The 21,618-nt window shown below is 36.3% G+C and overlaps 1 protein-coding gene across 2 annotated transcripts in view; it reads right to left on the bottom strand.

Annotated features, from left to right (window-relative positions):
- LOC133577594 (potassium voltage-gated channel subfamily KQT member 4) overlaps positions 1 to 21,618 on the bottom strand; it is a 143,986-nt gene that overhangs the window by 112,494 nt on the left and 9,874 nt on the right. Inside the window, exon 1 of one of the 2 annotated variants that reach the window (XM_061931587.1) lies at positions 2,612 to 2,913. The exons of the other annotated variant lie outside the window; for it this stretch is intronic. Within the exon in view, the coding sequence (XP_061787571.1) occupies positions 2,612 to 2,913 (302 nt within the window). Of the gene's footprint in view, positions 1 to 2,611; positions 2,914 to 21,618 lie in introns of those variants that run through there. 2 annotated transcript variants of the gene reach the window in all.

Here is a 21,618-nt window from a genome sequence, read left to right on the forward strand (position 1 = left end):
GAAAGTGGACAAGGAAGAGAAGAAGAAAGAGAAGAAAGTGGAGAACAAAGTCGAGAAGGAGGACAAGATAAAGGACAAAACAGAGGAGAAGAAAGTAGAGAACAAAGTGGAGAACAAGAAGGACAAAAGAGAAGAAAGAGGAGGAGGAGAAGGAGGATAATAAAGTGGACAAAAAGAGAAGAAGGATGACAAAAAAAGAGAAGAGAGGCAAAGACAAAGAAGAGGAGAAGAAAGTGGACAAGAAGGAGAAGAAGAAAGAGGAGATGAAAGAGGAAAAAGGATGAAAAGAAAGAGTACAAGAAAGCGGAGAAGCAAGAGGAGAAGAAAGAGGACAGGAAAGAGGACAATAAAGTGGAGAAGAAAGTGGACTAGAAATAGGAGAAGTTGAGAAGAAAGTGGAGAACAAAGATGAGAAGAAAGTGGAGAAGAAAGAGGACCAGGAAGAGGAAAAGAAAGAGGACCAGAAAGAGGATGAGAAAGAGGATAGGAAAGAGGACAAGAAAGTGGACTAGAAAAGGGAGAGGAAAGTGGAGAAGAAGGATGAAAAGAAAGAGTGCAAAGAAAGTGGAGAACAAAGAGGACAGGAAAGAGGACAAGAAAGAAGAGAAGTGGAGAAGAAAGATGAGAAGAAAGTGGACTAGAACAGGGAGAAGAAAGTGGAGAAGATAGAGGAAAAGAAAGTGGACTAGAAAGAGGACGAGAAAGTGGAGAACAAAAAAGAGAAGAAAGTGGACGAGAAAGAGGAGAAGAGGAGAAGAAAGTGGACTAGAAAGAAGAGGAGAAAGGACAAGAAAGTGGAGAAGAAAGAGGAGAAGAAAGTGGACGAGAAAGACCACAAGAAAGTGGAGAAGAAAGAAGAGAAGAAAGTGGATGAAAAAGAGGAGAAGAAAGAGGAGAAGAAAGTGGATGAGAAAGAGGACAGGAAAGAGGCCAAGAAAATGGACTAGAAAAAGGAGAAGAAAGAGGAGAAGAAAGTGTACAAGAAAGAGGAGACAAAAATGGAGAAGAAAGAGGACAAGAAAGTGGACTCGAATAAGGAGAAGAAAGAGGACAAGAATGAGGACAAAAAAGAGGAGAAGAATGAGGAGAAAAGGAGAATAAATTTGACAAAAAGGAGAATGAAGTTAACAACAAAGAGGAGAAGAAGGACAAAGAATGAGGACAAAAAAATTGAAGAATAAACTTGACAAAAAATTAGATTAAAGAAGGAGAAGAAGACTTACATGAAGACATGGTAGATTAAGGAGAAGAAGAAGGAGAAAACTTACATAAAAACATGGTAGATGAAGAAGGAAAAGACTCATGTGAAAACATGGTAGATGAAGAAGGAGAAGACTCACGTGAAAACATGGTAGATGAAGGAGGGTAAAGAAGAAGAAGACTTACATGAAGACATGGTAGATGAAGGAGAAGAAGACTTACATGAAAAATGGTAGATGGAGGTTAAAGAAGAAGAAGACTTACATGGAGACATGGTAGATGAAGAATGAGAGTTGAATGAAAACATGGTAGATGAAGGAGGTTAAAGAAGACGAAGACTTACATGGAGACATGGTAGATGAAGAAGAAGAAGGAGACTCACATGAAAATATGGTAGATGAAGAAGGAGAAGGAGACTCACATGAAGACATGGTAGATGAAGAAGAAGAAGGAGACTCACATGAAAACATGGTAGATGATGAAGAAGAAGACTTACATGGAGACATGGTAGATGAAGAAGAATGAGAGTTAAATGAAAACATGGTAGATGAAGGAGGTTAAAGAAGAAGAAGAAGACTTACATGGAGACAAGGTAGATGAAGAAGAAGACTCACATGAAAACATGGTAGACGAAGAAGAAGAAGGAGACTTACATGAAGACATGGTAGATGAAGAAGGAGACTTACATGAAGACATGGTAGATGAAGAAGAAGGAGACTTACATGAAGACATGGTAGATGAAGAAGAAGAAGACTTACATGAAGACATGGTAGATGAAGAAGAAGGAGACTCACAAGAAGACATGGTAGATGAAGAAGAAGAAGAAGAAGAAGGAGACTTACATGAAAACATGGTAGATGGAGGTTAAAGAAGAAGAAGAAGACTCACATGAAGACATGGTAGAAGAAGAAGAAGGAGACTTACATGAAAACATGGTAGATGGAGGTTAAAGAAGAAGAAGAAGACTCACATGAAGACATGGTAGAAGAAGAAGAAGGAGACTTACATGAAAACATGGTAGATGAAGAAGAAGTAGACTTACATGAAGACATGGTAGATGAAGAAGAAGAAGGAGACTTACATGAAGACATGGTAGATGATGAAGAAGAAGGAGACTCACATGAAGACATGGTAGATGAAGAAGAAGAAGGAGACTCACATGAAGACATGGTAGATGAAGAAGAAGAAGAAGGAGACTCACATGAAGACATGGTAGATGAAGAAGAAGAAGAAGGAGACTCACATGAAGACATGGTAGATGAAGAAGAAGAAGAAGGAGACTCACATGAAGACATGGTAGATGAAGAAGAAGAAGAAGGAGACTCACATGAAGACATGGTAGATGAAGAAGAAGAAGAAGGAGACTCACATGAAGACATGGTAGATGAAGAAGAAGAAGAAGGAGACTCACATGAAGACATGGTAGATGAAGGCCCATCCCCGCGGTCTCTCCAGCACGTTGTACAAGCAGTTCTGCAACTTTCGGAAGCGCTTGCTGGAGGCGGACGTGTGGGCCCGGGGTCCCGGAGGTCCCGGCAGCGGCGTGCCCAGCAGCCCGGTGCGGTGAGACGGCAGCCCTCGCTCCGGCGTGGACGGCTCGCTCCTCTCCGTGTGGACGGCGGTGAGCGCCACAAACTCCACCCGCCGGTCGTCGCTCGGGGCCGGGGGCGCCAGCATCCTGACGCCGCCGTTGTCGGACGGGCTGCCCAGCATGGGGGGCGGGAGGGGGAGGGGGAGGGGGGGTCGCTTTCTTCACGTGATCGGCCGCCGCGGGGGCGCAAAGTTTGGCGCAAGTTCTCCACGCGAGTTCTCCATCCGAAATGTAAAAAAAGAACAAGTCCCGAGAAAAGAAGAAGAAGAAGAAGAAGAAGACAAGTGAAAGTTGAGGCGCTCAAAAGTCACGGAGCCGCACGGACACGCGTGACGTCACCTGCGGACTTCATCGCGCCGCTCCTGTCCTGTCCCGCGCGCGTCTCGATCACTTTTAGTGGGTGTCCGACGGGGGCGAGCGGCCAGGTGGACGGACGTGCGTGCGTCCGTGCGTGAGGGCGCGCGCGAACCCGGCAGGCTGTGAACGTCACATGCACGCTCACGCACGCACGCCCACATTTCTATTTGATAGATAGATAGATAGATAGATAGATAGATAGATAGATAGATAGATAGATAGATAGATAGATAGATAGATAGATAGATAGATAGATAGATAGATAGATAGATATAGATCATATTTCAGCATCATTTCCAGCAACTTGCTGAGTAAATGTATTTAATAATCCATAGTATATAAATATTATCAGTCAAATTCAATATTATGATACAAATAATACATACAAAATATTATCAGTTATTATTATTATTATTATTATAGTACAAATAAAATATTAAAATATTATATGTAAATATTCATATTATAGTACAAATAGCACATAAATATTCTAAGTGAATATTAATATTATAGTACAAATATTACATATACATATTCTCAGTAAATATTAATATTATAGTACAATACATATACATATTCTCAGTTTATAACATTATAGTGCAAATAATGCATAAAATATGATCATTGACTGTTATTACAGTACAAATAATTCATATAAATAATCTCAGTAGATATTAATATTATAGTCCAAATAATACATACAATATGATCATTAACTGTTAATATTATAGTACAAATAATACATGTAAATATTCGAATTGCATATTAATATCATAGTACGAATAATACATATACATATTCTCAGTATATAACAATATTATAGTACAAATTATACATATATATATTCTCAGTGAATATTAATGTTATAGTACAAATAATACATGTACATATTCTCAGTATACAACATTATAGTACAAATAATACATATAAATATTTTCAGTATATAACATTATAGTACAAATAATACATATAAATATTCTCAGTAGATATTAAGATTATAGTACAAATAATACATTTACATATTCTCAGTATATAACATAGTACAAATAATACATAAAATATGATCATTAACTGTTAATATTATAGTACATATATGACAGAAACAGTTTTCTGTTTTTGAGGACATCCTACAAATCAAAGATCCTTTTTATGACAAAAACAGTTTGCTGTTTTTGAGGACCTTCTACAAGTCAAAGATCCTCTAAATGAACAAAAACAGTTTGCTGTTTTTGAGGACCTCCTACAAGTCAAAGATCATCTATATGACAAGAATATTTTGCTGTTTTTGAGGATCTCCTGTTAGTCAAAGATCCTCTATATGACAGAAACGGTTTTCTGTTTTTGAGGACATCCCACAAATCAAAGATCCTCTTTATGACAAAAACAGTTTGTTGTTTTTGAGGACCTCCTGCAAATCAAAGATCCTCTATATGAACAAAAACAGTTTGCTGTTTTTGAGGACCTCCTACAAGTCAAAGATCCTCTTTATGACAAGAATATTTTGCTGTTTTTGAGGATCTCCTGTTAGTCAAAGATCCTCTATATGACAAGAATATTTTGCTGTTTTTGAGGATCTCCTGTTACGCAAATATCCTCTTTATGACAAAAACAGTTTGCTGTTTTTGAGGACCTCCTGCAAATCAAAGATCCTCTATATGAACAAAAACAGCTTGCTGTTTTTGAGGACCTCCTACAAGTCAAAGATCCTCTACATGACAAGAATAATTTGCTGTTTTTGAGGATCTCCTGTTCGTCAAAGATCCTCTATATGACAGAAACAGTTTTCTGTTTTTGAGGACATCCTACAAATCACAGATCCTCTTTATGACAAAAATATTTTGCTGTTTTTGAGGATCTCCTGTTAGTCAAAGATCCTCTATATGACAGAAACAGTTTTCTGTTTTTGAGGACATCCTACAAATCAAAGATCCTCTTTATGACAAAAACAGTTTGCTGTTTTTGAGGATCTCCTGATAGTCAAAGATCCTCTATATGACAGAAACAGTTTTCTGTTTTTGAGGACATCCTACAAATCAAAGATCGTCTTTATGACAAAAACAGTTTGCTGTTTTTGAGGACCTCCTGCAAATCAAAGATCCTCCATATGAACAAAAACAGTTTGCTGTTTTTGAGGACCTCCTACAAGTCAAAGATCCTCTAAATGACAAGAATATTTTGCTGTTTTTGAGGACATCCTACAAATCAAAGATCCTCTTTATGACAAAAATATTTTGCTGTTTTTGAGGATCTCCTGTTAGTCAAAGATCCTCTATATGACAGAAACAGTTTTCTGTCATATTAACTGTTAATATTATAGTACAAATGATTCATATAAATAATCTCGGTAGATATTATTATAGTACAAATAATTATTCTAAGTAAATATTAATAATATAGTAGAAAAATACATATACATATTCTCAGTATATACAAATATTATAGTACAACTAATACATATTAATATTCTAAGTAAATGTTAATATTATAATACAAATAATACATATGCATATTCTCAGTATGTAACAATATTATAGTACAAATAATACACATTAATATTCTAATATTAATACTATAGCACAAATAATACATAAACATATTCTCAGTATATAACATATAGTACAAATAACACATTAATATTCTAAGTAAATATTAACATTATAGTACAAGAAATACATGTTAATTTTCGAAGTAAATAATATTATAGTACAAATAATACATATAAATATTCTCACTCGATATTAATATTATAGTACAATTAATACATTTACATATTCTCAGTATATATTATTTATTTATATTACAGTACAAATACATAAAATATTATCAAGAAATGATAATATTGTAGTGCAAATAATACATATAAATATTCTTAGTAGCTAATACTATAGTACAAATCTTACATACAAACATCAGTAAATATATTTTTTTGTAAAAATAATACATTTACATATTCTAAATAAATAATATTATAATACAAATATATACACCCTTTTCTCAGTATATATTAATAATATAGTACAAATAATATATATACATATTCTAAGTAAATAATAGTACAAATACTACATATGAATATTCTCAATATTATTATAGTACAAATATATGACATTATATAAATACATATATTTTAGTACAAATAATACAGATACAAATTCCAAGTAAATATTAAAAATAGAAGTATTTTAGTACAAATAATACAGATACATATTCCAAATAAATACTAATTTAATAGTACAAATATAATAATATTCCGAGCCAAAATGTATTGTATAGTACAAATAATACGTATAATATTCTCAGTAGATTATAGTAAAAATAATACATGTAAATATTGTCAGTAAATATTAATATCATATCGCAAATATTACATTGACTGTATTCATAATAACACAATTTAAGTGAAATGATTAATAAAATATTATAGGCTACTATATACGTATTTTTTAAAAAAAGAAGAAAAAAAGGGGGAGACTAATGAAAACAATAAATGTTACCAATAAAATAAAAATAAAAATATTAAGTTAACAAAAAATATTTATTTTATTGGTAACATTTGTAGTAAAATGTATAGATAATATAACATTAATAAAAATAAATATATTAATTTAACAAATAATATATTTATTTTATTTTATTGGTAACATTTATTGTTTTCATTAGTGCCCCCCCATTTTAGCCTATAATATTTTATTAATCATTTCACTGAGATTTAAGAACTTTGCATCCAAAACCCCCAAAGTGACATATTTGTTCCTATTGACTAAAACATTTCTGTCTGTCAATGTCACTTTTTAACTCAAGTTTAATTTTACACAAACTAACAAATGTTTTATGCTATTTTTGTATTATTATTTTTTTTACAGTTGGATGACTGGCGTTCAATTTTGATCTCGTCCACCAGGTGGCGCTCATTTTTTCCCTCCTCAAAGCATGCAGCAAACAACACCTTCTTGGATGGAGCCAGTGAGCACGAGTCGCCATTCGGCCGTGAATGGATGTTGTGCAGCACCCCTAGTGGTGACTTACAGTAAACACATGACAACTTTACAAACACATTGGCCCCAAAATACAATTCCTAGTTCATATTTCAGGCGGAATCATTTGTTTCAAGTGTAAAAAGAAGTCACACTTTCACCTTCTTCAGCCACACGGGAGGGAGAGCTGTGTGTTGCAGCAGCTCAATAAAAACAAGTTGATCATTCATAACACGCTATCCCGGAGGCAGATACGCGTACCTAATCAAGTGTCCGCTGTTCGCCACTCCAAGTGTGACCTTGGCCAATGACAAGTTTGACCAACATGTGACGTGTTTTGTACATGGGGGGGGTGGGGGTCACATGGAAATATTTATTGTTATTTTTTATCATTTTATGATTAAAAACACTTCCTTCACCTTTGCTCCTGTGATTGTCGGGGGAGGGATAGAAACAGGTGCGGTGTGTGTGTGTGTGTGTGTGTGTGTGTGTGTTGGGGGGGTACATGCCCCCAGGGGGCGCGGCCTTCTAAATGCACAACAGTGACACACACACACACACACACACACAGTCTGTTGTGTAACGACACACGAGCAGCGAGGCTGTGGAGGCATGATATCTGTTAAGAGTGTGTGTGTGTGTGTGTGTGGGGGGGGGGGGGTGGGACTCCCCTGCCCTAACTGTGTCATGTGACCGCCCTGTGTGTGATGTCACCTTTGGCGAGGCCAACAAAAAAAGTGACACAAAAACCGACAACACAAATTTTGGCGAGGCCAACAAAAAAGTGAAACAAAAACCGACAACCAATTTTACACACAATTCTCCCTCCTAATCAACATTTCTGATTTCTAATTTGACGTCAGTACTAATCACTCTTTGATCAAAGCTACTGATTAAAAAGAGCAATTTGCTTTGTCAGTCAAAGATCCTCTATATGACAGAAATGCCCCACTAGTTTTTGTGGACGTACTGCGAGTCAAAGATCCTCTATGTGACAGAAATATGTTGCTGTTTTTCAGAACCTAGTGTTAGTCAAAGATCCTCTACACAACAGAAATGCCCCACTAGTTTTTGTGGATGTACTGCGAGTCAAAGATCCTCTATGTGACAAGAACACTGTGCGGGTTTTTCAGGACCTACTGCCAGTCAAACATCATCTAAATGACAGAAATACTCTCCTGTTGTTGTGGACCTACTTCTAGTCAAAGATCCTCTATACAACAGAAATGCCCCACTAGTTTTTGTGGATGTACTGCGAGTCAAAGATCCTCTATATGACAGAAATATGTTGCTGTTTTTCAGGACCTACTGTTAGTCAAAGATCCTCTATACAACAGAAATGCCCCACTAGTTTTTGTGGATGTACTGCGAGTCAAAGATCCTCTATGTGACAAGAACACTGTGCTGTTTTTCAAGACCTACTGCCAGTCAAACATCATCAAAATGACAGAAATACTCTCCTGTTGTTGTGGACCTACTTCTAGTCAAAGATCCTCTATACAACAGAAATGCCCCACTAGTTTTTGTGGACGTACTGCAAGTCAAAGATCCTCTATGTGACAAGAACACTGTGCTGTTTTTCAGGACCTACTGCCAGTCAAACATCATCTAAATGACAGAAATACTCTCCTGTTGTTGTGGACCTACTTCTAGTCAAAGATCCTCTATACAACAGAAATGCCCCACTAGTTTTTGTGGATGTACTGCGAGTCAAAGATCCTCTATATAACAGAAATATGTTGCTGTTTTTCAGAACCTAGTGTTAGTCAAAGATCCTCTATACAACAGAAATACTCTACTGTTTTTCAGGACCTAGTGTTAGTCAAAGATCCTCTATACAACAGAAATGCCCCACTAGTTTTTGTGGACGTACTGCGAGTCAAAGATCTTCTACGTGACAAGAACACTGTGCTGTTTTTCAGGACCTACTGCTAGTCAAACATCATCTAAATGACAGAAATACTCTCCTGTTGTTGTGGACCTACTTCTAGTCAAAGATCCTCTACATCACAAGAATACTCTACTGTTTGTGAGGAACTACTGTTAGTCAAAGATCCTCAATACGACAGGAATATTCTGCTGTTTTTGAGGACCTACTGCTAGTCATAGATCCTCTACGTCACAGGAATATGCTGCTGTTTTTCAGCACCTACTGCTAGTCAAAGATCCTCTACACGACAGGAATATTCTGCTGTTTTTGAGGACCTCCTGCTAGTCAAAGATCCTTTATCAGACAGAAATAGTCTACTGTTTTAAAAAGGACCTACTTCAGGTCAAAGATCGTCTATATGACAGGAATAAGCTACTGATTTTGAGGACCTACTGCCAGTCAAAATCATCTATACGACAAGAATATACATCTGTTTTCGAGGATCTATAATGCTAGTCAAAGATCCTCTCCATGGCAGGAATACGCTGCTGTTTTTCAGGACCTACTTCTAGTCAAAGGTCCTCTCTCTATATGACAGGAATAAGCTGCTGTTTTTGAGGACCTACTGCCAGTCAAAGATCATCTATACGACAAGAATATACTTTTGTTTTGAGGACCTATAAAACTGGTCAAAGATCCTCTACATGACAGGAATACGCTGCTGTTTTTCAGGACCTACTTCTAGTCAAAAGGTCCTCTCTCTATATGACAGGAATAAACTGCTGTTTTTGAGGACCAACTGCCAGTCAAAGATCCTCTATACGACAGGAATATGCTTCTGTTTTGAGGACCTATACTGTTAGTCAAAGATACTCTATATGACAGAAATATGTTGTTGTTTTTCAGAACCTAGTGTTGGTCAAAGATCCTCTATACAACAGAAATGCCCCACTAGTTTTTGTGGATGTACTGCGAGTCAAAGATCCTCTATGTGACAAGAACACTGTGCTGTTTTTCAAGACCTACTGCCAGTCAAACATCATCTAAATGACAGAAATACTCTCCTGTTGTTGTGGACCTACTTCTAGTCAAAGATCCTCTACATCACAGGAATACTCTACTGTTTTTGAGGACCTACTGTTAGTCAAAGATCCTCTATACGACAGGAATATTCTGCTGGTTTTGAGGACCTACTGCTAGTCAAAGATCCTCTACATCACAGGAATATGTTGCTGTTTTTCAGCACCTACTGCTAGTCAAAGATCCTTTACACGACAGGAATATTCTGCTGTTTTTGAGGACCTCCTGCTAGTCAAAGATCCTTTATCAGACAGAAATATTCTACTGTTTTAAAAGGACCTAATTCTAGTCAACGATCCTCTATACGACAGGAATAAGCTACTGATTTTGAGGACCTACTGCCAGTCAAAGATCCTCTATACGACAAGACTATGCTTCTGTTTTGGAGGACCTATAATGCTAGTCAAAGATCCTCTCCATGGCAGGAATGCGCTGCTGTTTTTCAGGACCTACTTCTAGTCAAAGGTCCTCTCTCTATAACAGGAATAAGCTGCTGTTTTTGAGGACCTACTGCCAGTCAAAGATCATCTATACGACAAGAATATACTTCTGTTTTGGAGGACCTATAATGCTAGTCAAAGATCCTCTATATGACAGGGATATGCTGCTGTTTTTCAGGACCTACTTCTAGTCAAAGGTCCTCTCTCTATATGACAGGAATAAGCTGCTGTTTTTGAGGACCAACATCCAGTCAAAGATCCTCTATACGACAGGAATATGCTTCTGTTTTTAAGGACCTATACTGCTAGTCAAAGATACTCTATATGACAGAAATATGTTGCTGTTTTTCAGAACCTAGTGTTTGTCAAAGATCCTCTATACAACAGAAATGCCCCACTAGTTTTTTTGGACGTACTGCGAGTCAAAGATCCTCTATATGACAGAAATATGTTGCTGTTTTTCAGGACCTACTGTTAGTCAAAGATCCTCTATACAACAGAAATGCCCCACTAGTTTTTGTGGATGTACTGCGAGTCAAAGATCCTCTATGTGACAAGAACACTGTGCTGTTTTTCAAGACCTACTGCCAGTCAAACATCATCTAAATGACAGAAATACTCTCCTGTTGTTGTGGACCTACTTCTAGTCAAAGATCCTCTACATCACAGGAATACTCTACTGTTTTTGAGGACCTACTGTTAGTCAAAGGTTCTCTATACGACAGGAATATTCTGCTGTTTTTGAGGACCTACTGCTAGTCATAGATCCTCTACGTCACGGGAATATGCTGCTGTTTTTCAGCACCTACTGCTAGTCAAAGATCCTCTACACGACAGGAATATTCTGCTGTTTTTGAGGACCTCCTGCTAGTCAAAGATCCTTTATCAGACAGAAATATTCTACTGTTTTAAAAAGGACCTACTTCTAGTCAAAGATCCTCTAAATGACAGGAATACTCTACTGTTTTTGAGGACCTACTGTTAGTCAAAGATCCTCTATACGACAGGAATATTCTGCTGTTTTTGAGGACCTACTGCTAGTCAAAGATCTTTTATCAGACAGAGTACACTACTATTTTGTTATTTATGTTGCAGAAAACTACATACTACTTGAAATATTCTCAGTAAATATTAATATTTTACTACAAATTAATATTATCAGGTTATATAAATAATACATGTGGATATTCTCAGTAAATATTAAAATGTGAAAACAAATATAAATTCAACACTATCAATAAATACTAACTATAGTACAACAAATACCAATAAATATTATCAGTAAATTAAAATATTATAGGATGAATAATAAATAATCTCTGTACATTTTAATATTATATTACACATATTACATATACACATTCTAAGTACATATCAATATTAGATAATAAGTAATATCTAAAAAATATTCTCAGTAAATATTAATGTTGTAGTAAAAGTAATACCTATACATATTCTTATTACATATTCAAATTATAGTACAAATAATACATAAAAATATTACTAGTAAATGTTAATATTATAGTACAAATAATACATATAAATATTCTAAGTAAATATTAATATTATGGCTGTAAGTATCAATATAATAATAATGATAATAATATTAATAATAATCATAATAATCACAATTGACTGATTCCTGATACATCTGAGTTATGACAAATATTTACTGATTTATGATAAATCCAAGTTATAATAAATATTTACTTATTTATGATAATTCTGATTCATCATAAATATTTACTGAGTTATGGTACATCTGAGTTATGATAAATATTTACTGATTTATGATATTTCTGATTCATCATAAATATTTACTGAGTTATGGCACATCTGAGTTATGATAAATATTTACTGATTTATGATAAAACTTAGTTATGATGAAGATTTACTGAGTTATGATAAATATTTACTGTGTTATGATAAATATTTACTGATTAATAATAAATCTGAGTTATAATAAATATTTACTGAGTTATGATAAATATTTTCTGATTTATGATAAATCTGAGTTATGATAAATATTTACTAAGTTATGATAAATAGTTACTGATTTATGATAAATCTGAGTTATGATAAATAGTCACTGATTTACGATAAAACTGAGTTATGATAAATATTTACTGATTTATAATAAAACTGAATTATAATAAATATTTACTGAGTTATGATAAAATCTGAGTTGTGATTAATATTTACTGAGTTATGATACATATTTACTGATTTATGATAAATCTGAGTTATCATAAATATTTACTGAGTTATGATAAATATTTACTGATTTATGATAAATCTGATTCATGATAAATATTTACTGATTTATGATAAATCTGAGTTGTTACGATAAATATTTACTGAGTTGTGATTAAACTGAGTTATGATACATATTTACTGAGTTATGGCACATCTTAGTTATGATAGATATTTACTGATTTATGATAAAACTGAGTTATGATAAATATTTACTGAGTTATGATGAATCTGAGTTGTGATAAATATTTAGTGAATTATGATAAATATTTACTGAGTTATGATCAAAATTTACTGATTTATGACAAAACTGAGTTATGATACATTTTTACCGAGTTATGATACATCTGAGTTGTGATAAATATTTACTGAATTATGATAAATATTTACTGATTTATGATAAATCTGAGTTACAATAAATATTTACTGAGTTATGATAAATATTTACTGATTTAGGATAAATCTTTACTGATTTATGATAAGTCTGAGGTATAATAAATATTTTCTGAGTTATGATAAATATTTAATGATTTATGATATTAACTTAGTTATGATAAATCTGATTTATGATATTTACTGATTTATGATAAATCTGAGTTGTTATGATAAATATTTACTGATATATGATAAAACTGAGTTATGATAAATATTTACTAATTTATGATAAATCTGAGTTATAATAAATATTTACTGAGCTTTGATAAATATATACTGAGTTATGATAAATAGTTACTACTTTATGATAAATCTGAGTTATGATAAATATTTACTCATTTACCATAAATCTGAGTTATGATAAATATTTACTCATTTACCATAAATCTGAGTTATGATAAATATTTACTGATTTATGATAAAACTGAGTAATGATACATTTTACTGAGTTATGATACATCTGAGTTGTGATAAATATTTACTGAATTATGATAAATAGTTACTGATTATGATAAATCTGAGTTACAATAAATATTTACTGAGTTATGATAAATATTTACTGATTTAGGATAAATCTTTACTGATTCATGATAAGTCTGAGGTATAATAAATATTTACTGGGTTATGATACATATTTACTGATTTATGATAAGTCTGAGTTATAATAAATATTTTCTGAGTTATGATAAATATTTAATGATTTATGATATTAACTTAGTTTTGATAAATCTGATTTATGATAAATATTTACTGATTTATGATAAATCTGAGTTGTTATGATAAATATTTACTGATATATGATAAAACTGAGTTATGATAAATATTTACTAATTTATGATAAATCTGAGTTATAATAAATATTTACTGAGCTTTGATAAATATATACTGAGTTATGATAAATATTTACTCATTTACCATAAATCTGAGTTATGATAAATATTTACTCATTTACCATAAATCTGAGTTATGATAAATATTTACTGATTTATGATAAATCTGAGTTATGATAAATATTTACTGAGTTATGATAAATATTTACTGATTTATGATAAATCTGAGTTATGATAAATATTTACTGAGTTATTAAAAATCTGAGTTATGATAAATATTTACTGATTTATGATAAATCTGAGTTATGATAAATATTTACTGATTTATGATAAATCTGGGTTGTTTTGATAAATCTTTCACTACAATCTGTGTTCTGTGAACCCTCGCCCCGTGCCACAGGCCGCCTGCAGGAAAAGGGTGTTGACGGACGGGAGAGTACCACCTGGACGGGGGTGTGCAGCAGGGTCCTTTGGGCGTCTCCGTGACGACCCTCAACAGCTGAGCGGGCGAAGACGGCGTGGAGGAGACCCGCGGTAACGGGATCGTCCAACAAGAGAGCTTTTAATCCGCACGCATGCAAATATGCAAGAAGGGCCTGTAGTAGCAGGGGGGCGGGGGGGTCAGTCTGGTGGTTTTTCTTTGCCCTCCTACTCAACCCTGTGCTGGTTTTCCTCGCCAACATTTCCACGACACACGCAACCCATCTAGTTCCGGGACTCCCATCAGCACCTGAAGCCCCACAACACCTTCATGCCTCCTAATGGCTTTCTCAGCCACCATTTTGTGCTTTGCTGGTCACACTTGATATCTTCATCATGCTGCCTAAAGGGGCTGCAGGCCAAATCCAAACCCATCCAAACTGAAGGCACATGTCGTAGAAACCGAAACAGGATACAATCAATAATAGTAATGGAGTGAGGTTCCCCTTGTTGGGTAACATTTGCCAGATGTCTGCATTTTGGATGTACAATTCACGCCTAACTAGTCTGCTGCCTAGACGGGCTGCAGTAGTCACCACATAGTAACATGAAAAGAGTGAGGTTCCCCGAGTTGGTAAAAGTTAGCTCGCCAATATAATATCTCCTGCAACGTTGACAACCTGCTACCAGGTGTTTCTATCTATCAGGGTATTTCAGCCTAACTAGTTTGCTGCCTCAACGGGCTGCAGAAGACAACACATAGACTCAGAGTGAAACGTTAAGGGAGCAAGGTTACCTTGGCTGGGGGGAAATTAGCACCGTGTCTGCATTTTGGATGTCCAACGATTCAGGCCTGACTAATATGCTGCCTCGACGGGCTGCAGTAGACAACCCATAGTAACATAAAAAGAGCAAGGTTACCCTAGTTTGTAAAGGTTAGCTCGCCAATATGTCCACATCCCTTGCAACAATGACACCTTGCTAGCAGGTGTTTCTATCTATCAGTGTGTTCTAGCCTAACTAGCTTGCTGCCTGAACGGGCTGCATAAGACAATACATAGATTCAGAGTGTAACATTAAAGGAGCAAGGTTCCCTAGGGTAGGGAAAAATGAGCACACTCTTTGCATTTTGGATGTACAATGAATCAGGCCTAACTAGTCTGCTGCCTAGACGGGCTGCAGATACCATTACACAGTAACATGAAAAGAGCAAAGTTCCCTAGTTTGTAAAAGTTAGCTTGACAATTTGTCTACATCCCTGAAACATTGACACCTTGATAGCAGGTGTTTCTATCAGTGTATTCTAGCCTAACTAGTCTGCTGCCTAGACGGGCTGCAGAAGACAACACATAGTTAAATGAAAAGAGCGAGGTTCCCTAATTTGTAAAAGCTAGCTTGCCAATATGTCCACATCCCCTGCAACATTGAAAGCTTGCGAGCAGGCGTTTCTATCTATGAGTGTATTCTAGCCTAACTAGTTTTCTGCCTAAACGGGCTGCAGAAGACAACACAGACTCACAGTGTAACATTAAAGAAAGGAGGCTCCCTAGGCTGGGGAAAAGTTAGCACGGTGTCTGCATTTTGGATTTACAATGGTTCAAGTCTAACAAGTGTGCTGCCTAGACGGGCTGCGGTAGACAACACATAGACATACAGTGTAACATGAAAGGAGTGAGGTACCCTAGGTTGGAGAAGTTAGCATGCCAATATGTCTACGTCACTGCAACTTTGATACCATGCTGTATTTTGCAGGCACAATATTTCAGGCCAAACTAGTCTGCTGCCTAGACGGGTTGCAGCGTGAACCACTCAGACATATAGTTTAACATGAAAAGAGTGACATTCCCTATGTTGGAGAAGTTAGCATGCCAATATGTCTACGTCACTGCAACTTTGACACCTTGCTAACAGACGCCTCTATCAGTTTATTCAAGCCTAACTAGTTTGCTGCCTAAACAGGCTGCGGAGGAAACTTCAAAGACGCACGGTGTAACATGAATGGAGTGAGGATCCGCTGTTTGGATAACAATGAGCACGTCTGTATTTTGCAGGCACAATATTTCAGGCCTAACTAGTCTGTTGCCTAGATGGGTTGCAGCGTGAACCACTCAGACATTAATTTTAACATGAAAAGAGTGAGGTTCCCTATGTTGGAGACGTTAGCATGCCAATATGTCTACGTCACTGCAACTTTGACACCTTGCTAACAGACGCCTCTATCAGTTTATTCAAGCCTAACTAGTTTGCTGCCTAAACAGGCTGCGGAGGAAACTTCAAAGACGCACGGTGTAACATGAATGGAGTGAGGATCCGCTGTTTGGATAACAATGAGCACGTCTGTATTTTGCAGGCACAATATTTCAGGCCTAACTAGTCTGTTGCCTAGATGGGTTGCAGCGTGAACCACTCAGACATTAATTTTAACATGAAAAGAGTGAGGTTCCCTATGTTGGAGACGTTAGCATGCCAATATGTCTACTTCACTGCAACTTTGACACCTTGCTAACAGACGTCTCTATCGGTTTATTCAAGCCTAACTAGTTTGCTGCCTAAACAGGCTGCGGGGGAAACTGCAAATACACACGGTGTAACATGAATGGAGTGAGGTTCCCCAGTTTGGGTAAAAATGAACACGTCTGTATTCTGCAGGCACAATATTTCTGGCCTAACTAGTCTGCTGCCTAGATGGGTTGCAGCGTGAACCACTCAGACATTAATTTTAACATGAAAAGAGTGAGGTTCCCTATGTTGGAGAAGTTAGCATGCCAATATGTCTACGTCACTGCAACTTTGACACCTTGCTAACAGACGTCTCTATCGGTTTATTCAAGCCTAACTAGTTTGCTGCCTAAACAGGCTGCGGGGGAAACTGCAAATACACACAGTGTAACATGAATGGAGTGAGGTTCCCCAGTTTGGATAAAAATGAGCACGTCTGTATACTGCAGGCACAATATTTCAGGCCTAACTAGTCTGCTGCCTAGATGGGTTGCAGCGTGAACCACTCAGACATTAAGTTTAACATGAAAAGAGTGAGGTTCCCTATGTGTGAGAAGTTAGCATGCCAATATGTCTACGTCACTGCAACTTTGACACTATGCTGGCAGGCGTCTCTATCGGTTTATTCAAGCCTAACTAGTTTGCTGCCTAAACAGGTTGCGGGGGAAACTGCAAATACACACAGTGTAACATGAATGGAGTGAGGTTCCCCAGTTTGGATAAAAATGAGCACGTCTGTATACTGCAGGCACAATATTTCAGGCCTAACTAGTCTGCTGCCTAGATGGGTTGCAGCGTGAACCACTCAGACATTAAGTTTAACATGAAAAGAGTGAGGTTCCCTATGTGTGAGAAGTTAGCATGCCAATATGTCTACGTCACTGCAACTTTGACACTATGCTGGCAGGCGTCTCTATCGGTTTATTCAAGCCTAACTAGTTTGCTGCCTAAACAGGCTGCGGGGGAAACTGCAAATACACACGGTGTAACATGAATGGAGTGAGGTTCCCTATGTTGGAGAAAATTCCATACCTGTCAATATTTTTTCTGATTTTAACGAATAAAATACAAAAAATAACGTACTTAACAGCAACTCAAACACATCGAGTGGAATTATTCCGGTCTAACTAGTCTTCTGCCTAGACGGGCTGCAGAGGAGCTTTGGTGTTATCAATTGAACACTCTGTTATTATTGATAAAAAAGTTATCTTTATTAGCCTGTGCAGGTGTGCCGAGCATTGAGGCCAGGTATGTTATTATGAAACCTCCTTCATCGGCTGTTATCGGTCACATTAGCACATGCTATCGGTCACATTAGCACATGCTATCGGTCACATTAGCATATGCTATCAGTCACATGCTGCCATATCTGCCACACCTGGCGTTAGCACGCAGACTAAACGAGTGGCATAGTGTGAACGTACTGTACAGGGACGTACAATAATGCATTGATGCTAATTTCTCCTGTCCGGGGAACCTCACTCCATTCACTATTGTATATACTCTAATTTCAAATACTAATAAACATTTTGATGTTAGTTTTTTTTAGGTCAACACACAACTACGGAAGCTTTGACGTGCTAATTTCTCCAACCTGAGGAACCTCACTCCATTCACTACGTATGCTACTGTATAGATTATTTTGAAACACTAATAGAAAACCTTTTTATGTTTGTTTTTTGGGGGGTCAAAATGGACCCCAAAACAACCATGGAAGCAAATTGACATGCTAATTTTTCTCCAACGTGGGGAACCTCACTCCATGCACTATTGTATATACTATTTTCAAATAATGAGAAACCTTTTCATGCTAGTTTGTTTTTTTTAGGTCAAAAAAGACCCCCACACAACTACGGAACCTTTGACGTGCTAATTTTGCCAACCTGGGGAACCTCACTCCATTCACTACGTATGCTACTGTATAGATTATTTTGAAACACTAATAGAAAACTGTTTTATGTTAGTTTTTTTTTAGGTCAAAAAAGACCCCCACACAACCATGGAAGCAAATTGACATGCTAATTTTTCTCCAACCTGTGGAACCTCACTCCATTCACTCTTGTATATACTCTTTTCAAATAATGAGAAACATTTTCATGCTAGTTTGTTTCTTTAGGTCAAAAAAGACTCCCACACAACTACGGAACCATTGATGTGCTAATTGCTCCAACCTGGGGAACCTCACTCCATTCACTACGTATGCTACTGTATGGATTATTTTGAAATACTAATAGAAAACCTTTTTATGTTCGTTTTTTGGGGGGTCAAAATGGACCCCAAAACAACCATGGAAGCAAATTGACATGCTCATTTTTCTCCAACGTGGGGAACCTCACTCCATGCACTATTGTATATACTATTTTCAAATAATGAGAAACCTTTTCATGCTAGTTTGTTTTTTTAGGTCAAAAAAGACCCCCACACAACTACGGAACCTTTGACGTGCTAATTTTGCCAACCTGGGGAACCTCACTCCATTCACTACGTATGCTACTGTATAGATTATTTTGAAACACTAATAGAAAACCGTTTTATGTTAGTTTTTTTTAGGTCAAAAAAGACCCTCACACAACCATGGAAGCAAATTGACATGCTAATTTTTCTCCAACCTGTGGAACCTCACTCCATTCACTCTTGTATATACTATTTTCAAATAATGAGAAACATTTTCATGCTAGTTTGTTTCTTTAGGTCAAAAAAGACTCCCACACAACTACGGAACCATTGACGTGCTAATTTCTCCAACCTGGGGAACCTCACTCCATTCACTACGTATGCTACTGTATGGATTGTTTTGAAACACTAATAACAAACCTTTTCATGCAAGGTAAAAATGGACCCCCACACAACCATGGCAGCAAATTGACATGCTTTTTTTTCTCCAACCTGGGGAACCTCACTCCATTCACTATTGTACTGTATATACTCTTCAAATATTAATAAACCTTTTATGTAATTTTTTTTGGGGGGGGGTCAAAAAAGACCCCCACACAACTACGGAACCTTTGACGTGCTAATTTTGCCAACCTGGGGAACCTCACTCCATTCACTATTGTATATACTCTTTTGAAATATTGATAAACCTTTTATGCTATTTTATTTTTTTATGTAAAAAAAGACACCCACACAACTACGGAACCTTTGACGTGCTAATTTTGCCAACCTGGGAAACCTCACTCCATTCACTACGTATGCTACTGTAAAGATTATTTTGAAACACTAATAGCAAACCTTTTTATGTTTGTTTTTTGGGGGTCAAAATGGACCCCCACACAACCACAGAAGCAAATTGACATGCTAAATTTTCTCCAACATGGGGAACCTCACTCCATGCACTATTGTATATACTCTTTTCAAATAATGAGAAACCTTTTCATGCTATTTTTTTTTTAGGTCAAAAAAGACCCCCACACAACTACGGAACCCTTGACGTGCTAATTTCTCCAACCTGGGGAACCTCACTCCATTCACTACGTATGCTACTGTATCAAGTCTTTTGAAACACTAATAGCAAACCTTTTCATGCTAGTTTTTGTTTAGGTCAAAAAAGACCCCACACAACTACGGAACCTTTGACATGCTAATTTTTCTCCAACCTGGGGAACCTCCCTCCATTCACTATTGTATATACTATTTTGAAATATTGATAAACCTTTTATGCTATTTTTTTCATTTTTAGGTCAAAAAAGACCCCCACACAACTACGGAATCATTGACGTGCTAATTTTGCCAAGCTGGGGAACCTCACTCCATTCACTACGTATGCTACTGTATAGATTCTTTTGAAACACTAATAGCCTAGTCAATCTGCCTCTGTGGTTGTGTGAGGGTCATTTAGGTGTAAAAAAGCTAACATAAAAATGTTGGTTATTAGTATGTCAAAAGAGTACATTTAGTAGCATTCATAGTGAATGGAGTGAGGTTCCCCCGGTTGGAGAAATTAGTATGTCAATCTGCCTTTGTGGTTGTGTAAAGACTATTCAGACCTAAAACTAACTAAAAATGTTTGTTATGAGTATTTCTAAAGAATACATACAGTAGAATATATAGTGAATGGAGTGAGGTTCCCCCGGCTGGAAAAATTAGCATGTCAATTTGCCTCTGTGGTTGTGTGAGGGTAATTTAGGTGTAAAAAAGCTAACATAAATGGTGCTGAATTTCCCCCAGGGATCAATAAAGTACTTTCTATTCTATTCTATAAAAATGTTTGTTATTAGTATTTCAAAAGAGTATATGCAGTAGCATACATAGTGAATGGAGTGAGGTTCCCCCGGTTGGAGAAATTAGCATGTCAATTCACCTTTGTGGTTGTGTGACGGTCATTTAGACCTAAAACTAACCAACATAAAAAGTTTTGTTATTAGTATTTCAAAAGAGTACATATAGTAGCATCAATAGTGAATGGAGTGAGGTTCCCCCGGTTGGAGAAATTAGCATGTCAATTTGCCTCTGTAGTTGTGTAAAGATTATTCAGACCTAAAACTAACTAAAATGTTTGTTATTAGTACTTCAAAAGAGTACATTTAGTAGCATACATTGTGAATGGAGTGAGGTTCCCTCGGTTGGAGAAATTAGCATGTCAATTTTCCTCTGTGGTTGTATGATGGTCATTTAGACCTAAAACTAACTAGCATAAAAATGTTTGTTATTAGTATTTCAAAAGAGTACA

The sequence above is a fragment of the Nerophis lumbriciformis genome, linkage group LG37, assembly GCF_033978685.3.
Source record: "Nerophis lumbriciformis linkage group LG37, RoL_Nlum_v2.1, whole genome shotgun sequence".
NCBI classification, from domain to species: Eukaryota; Metazoa; Chordata; class Actinopteri; order Syngnathiformes; family Syngnathidae; genus Nerophis; species Nerophis lumbriciformis.